Source organism: Orycteropus afer, unplaced genomic scaffold (genome assembly GCF_000298275.1).
Source record: "Orycteropus afer afer isolate SDZICR_OR568_19922 unplaced genomic scaffold, OryAfe1.0 scaffold00194, whole genome shotgun sequence".
NCBI lineage: Eukaryota > Metazoa > Chordata > Mammalia > Tubulidentata > Orycteropodidae > Orycteropus > Orycteropus afer.
Genome location: NW_006921781.1, coordinates 4694240 through 4698279, shown reverse-complemented (window position 1 = coordinate 4698279; position 4040 = coordinate 4694240). Strand labels below are relative to the sequence as shown.

At 37.2% G+C, this 4040-nt stretch overlaps 1 protein-coding gene across 1 annotated transcript in view; it reads left to right on the top strand.

The window, feature by feature from the left end:
• The window catches only part of LACC1 (laccase domain containing 1), a 13843-nt gene extending 10664 nt beyond the window's left edge, over positions 1 to 3179 (top strand). The window contains exons 4-5 of the mRNA XM_007947825.1: positions 1386 to 1611; positions 3023 to 3179. Coding sequence (XP_007946016.1) covers positions 1386 to 1611; positions 3023 to 3179 — 383 coding nt within the window. The remainder of the gene's footprint in view (positions 1 to 1385; positions 1612 to 3022) is intronic.
• The last annotated feature ends 861 nt before the right edge of the window (positions 3180 to 4040 follow it).

Below are 4040 nucleotides of genomic sequence, written 5' to 3'. Positions count from 1 at the left end.
GAGGAAGACTCAATAACAACCTGTACTATTCAGATGACACAATTTTGCTTGCTGAAAGTGAGGATGACTTGAAGCACTTACTGATGAAGATTAAAAACTACAGTCTGCGGTATGGATTACATCTCAACATAAAGAAAATGAAAATCCTCACAACTGAGCCAATAAGCAGTATCACGATAAAGGGAGAAAAGATTGAAGTTGTCAAAGATTTCTTATTACTTGGTTCCACAATCAGTACCAATGGAAGCAGTAGTCAAGACATCAGATGACATATTGCACTGGCAAATCTGTTGCAAAAGAGCTCTTTAAAGTTCTGAAGAGCAAAGATGTCCTTTTGAAGACTAAAGAGTGCCTAACCCAACCCATGCTATTTTCAATCAGCTCATATGCATGTGAGAGCTGGTCTGAAGAAGAGTTGATGCTTTTGAGTTGTGGTTCTGGCAAAGAATATGGAAAGTACGATGGACTGCCAAAGAACTAAAAAATCTATCTTGGAAGGAGTGCAACCAGAATGCTCCTCAGAAGTGAGAATGGCCAGACTTCATCTCACCTACTTTGGTCATGTTGTTAGAAGGGACCATTCCCTGGAAAAGGATATCATCTTGGTAAAGTGGATGGTCAACAAAAAAGGGGAGGGTCCTCAACAAGATGGATAGACACAATGACTGCAATGACGGGCTCACATGTAGTTCAGGAATACCAAGTATTGTGAGGCTGGCACAGGACCGGGCAGTGTTTTGTTCTTTTGTACATAGGATTGCTATGAGCTGGAGCTGACTGGACGGACCCAACAACAACAAGTAAATGGAATGTGATGACTAGAAGGCAGGTTTGCCATATGATGTTGTCAAAAGTTAGTTTACAATTGAATCTCAGTTCCTGGATATAAAATAGGAATATTATTTGTTACTAAACATATTCCTAGATTTCTGTCTTTGGTAACTGGATGACAGTGAGAGTAAAGAAAATAGTTTGATCTTAGAACAACCATGAGATCCATTGGAAGGGAAAATTGGGCAAATGGGGGAGGATGTGAAAAAGGACTGTTAATTGAAATAGAATAGATTTATTTTATTATGAAAAGTGAAGGGGAGAGAGAAAAGACCAAGAAGGTATAATCCCAGAGGAAAGTTAAATTATAGGATATTTTTAAATGGAAGTGGAAGGGAACTCTTACTAAATGTCTTTTCTTTATCATGTGCTTTATAGAGCATATCTCATTTAAAAACCAGTATGATCATAATTAATTTTGTGATTCATGTGCTGTTTATGGACTTTGAAAAAATACACAAACTAACACTGTTCATTTTTAACTCAGATGTAAATTAAGGTGAAATTTTGTTATGTTTTAACTTTCCTTTCCTCTTTTTGTTCTTGTTTACCAGGTTGGAGAGGTACTTTGTTAGGTGTTGCTATGGCTACAGTGAATGCCATGATAGCAGAATATGGCTGTAATTTGGAAGACATTATTGTTGTACTGGGCCCTTCCGTGGGACCTTGCTGTTTTACTCTTCCAAGGGAAACAGCAAAGGCATTTCATAATCTTGATCCCAAATGTGTACGACTGTTTGACTCACCAAATCCGTATATTGACATCCGTACAGCCACCAGGTATTTTTTATTTCGTTCTGGAACTGCAAGCATGCTTATTGCTTATTGCTTATTGCTTTTAAAGCCAAAATCATTTCAGAAAACAATTAGGAACTCCAAGGAAAATTCAGGTGCTAGACATTTAAAACCCACCAGCCACTCCTCGGAAGGAAGATGGGGTAATCTACTTCCATAGTGATACTGCCTCAGAAACCCAAGGAGGGGTCGCTATGAGTTGGGTACGACTCAACGGCACATAACAACAACAACAACAGACATTTAAAAATAGCTGACATATATATGTTCACAAAAACTCGCTTTATATCTGAAATCTGTTCTCAGTTCAGTTTAAATAACAAATTTTCCTATCTGGTATCTCTTATTGACATAAAAGTGAAGGAAGAAACAATTGACATATAGTTTTATGAGATCTACTTTAACTTCATATATAAGTTATCATGTACTATACTTTGCAACCATTCCTTAGCTAAATTCTCTTAATTATAATAAACTGTGAGGAAGCTAGTATTTTTAAATGATTCTTACTCTTTTAACTAGAGGAATAGATTTCTTAATAAAAATATTCAGTAATATAAACACACAGACATTTTCAAGGCACATTTTTGTGGTGCCTTGCATTCATGAATTTATGAAGTTTTGCTGATATTATCTGGAAGGCAGCTGTGCTAACCAGTAAACCACCAACGCTTTGGCTGCTATTAAAAATTCACTGCTGTCGAGTCAGATCCAATTCACAGCAACCCCTCCTTGGGTTTCCGAGGCGGTATCACTGTGGAAGTAGATTGCCCAACCTGCTATTAATACATGTCAAAAATATATTTGTCATATCTACAAAGGAAAATTGCTGCCTGATTAAATCACGTTTACATTTTGGTCAGTAAAACCTTGTCCATATTCTGCCTTAGTGAGTACATAAGTATTAAAGAATTGAAATTGATTCTTAAATGTGACTTGTGAAATAAGTATCACTAATTGGTAGTCATATTTCATATAAAGTGTTTATGGATAAGCAAGTTTTCAGTGGAAAATATGGTTAGTAGGAGAAAGGAGATGGGAAGGCCATAAGACTAAAATGCATGCTGTGTTTGAATCAAATGATTCTTGTCTCCAAATACCTGGTAACTCTAGACATTTCTACTTGAACTAGTAATTGATTTTAATTATAAAATTCTGTACCCAGATCATGTCTGCCAAACAATATGGAAGGCTATGTTGTTCATGTATGACTTACATGATAAATGCTAATAAAATCTACCACTTCCTGACTAGTCTATGACTGAATAGCAGTCAGTATTGTTCCAAGCAGACCTTTCCCAGAACTCTTTTGCAATATCCATCCATACTTTTTCCTATTGTTTTGGCTGTTGGCCAAAAAAACTCATGCTATCTTTTGAAAAATCTTTATCCTAAGGGTTCTTCTAGAACGAGGAGGAATTCATCCACAGAATATTCAGGACCAGAACCAAGATCTCAACCTCTGTACATCTTGCCATCATAACAAATTTTTCTCCCACGTTCGAGATGGCCTTAGTTTTGGTACACAGATCGGCTTCATAACCATCAGATGATGAGGTACAGTAGTTTCTCACTCCTCCCTCTCAATCCCTCTCTCTTTTAACCTTCCCCCCCCCTTTTTTTAGTAATTAATTGATTAGGAAATTATAAGGGACTAACCTAGTAGTTGGGAGCTCTGGTAGCATAGTGGCTAAGACACTTGCCTGCTAACCAGACGGCTGGCGGTTCAAACCCACCAGCCACTCCTCGGAAGGAAGGTTGGGCAATCCTACTTCCGTAGTGATACTGCCTCGGAAACCCAAGGAGGGGTCGCTATGAGTCGGGGCCGACTCGACGGCACATAACAACAACAACAACAACAACCTAGTAGTTATTCACTGCCGTCAAGTTGAATCCAACTCATAGTAACCTGTCCTTGGGTTTCCGAGGCAGTATCTCTGTGGAAGTAGATTGCCCAACCTTCCTTCCGAGGAGTGGCTGGTGGGTTTGAACCACCAGCCTTCTGGTTAGCAGTCACATACTTTAGGCACCTAGTAATTAATTATATTTAGCTTTGTTCCTTTTTGTTTTCTACAGGAAAAATTAAGCTTCTCCCTTTTAGTGAAGCAATAGTGGGAGAAAAGTCCATTTTCAGTGGCATGCTCTGTTCTCACTAGCACATTGCTTTTTCTAGTTAGACATAAATATGCTGAGAGCATAGAAATAAAAAATTATTCTTTAAAAATTCCTGTATGTATTCCCTTTATCTCTACTATGTACTTGATATCTGTACATTTCCTCATATAACATCCCTATATCTTTCATTTTTTTATTCTTTTGATTTTTGAAATCTTTCTGTAAAGCTAGATAAATAACATTAAATAATATTAACAATGCATTATTTTATAATGCATAATATTTGAAAAATTCTTTCA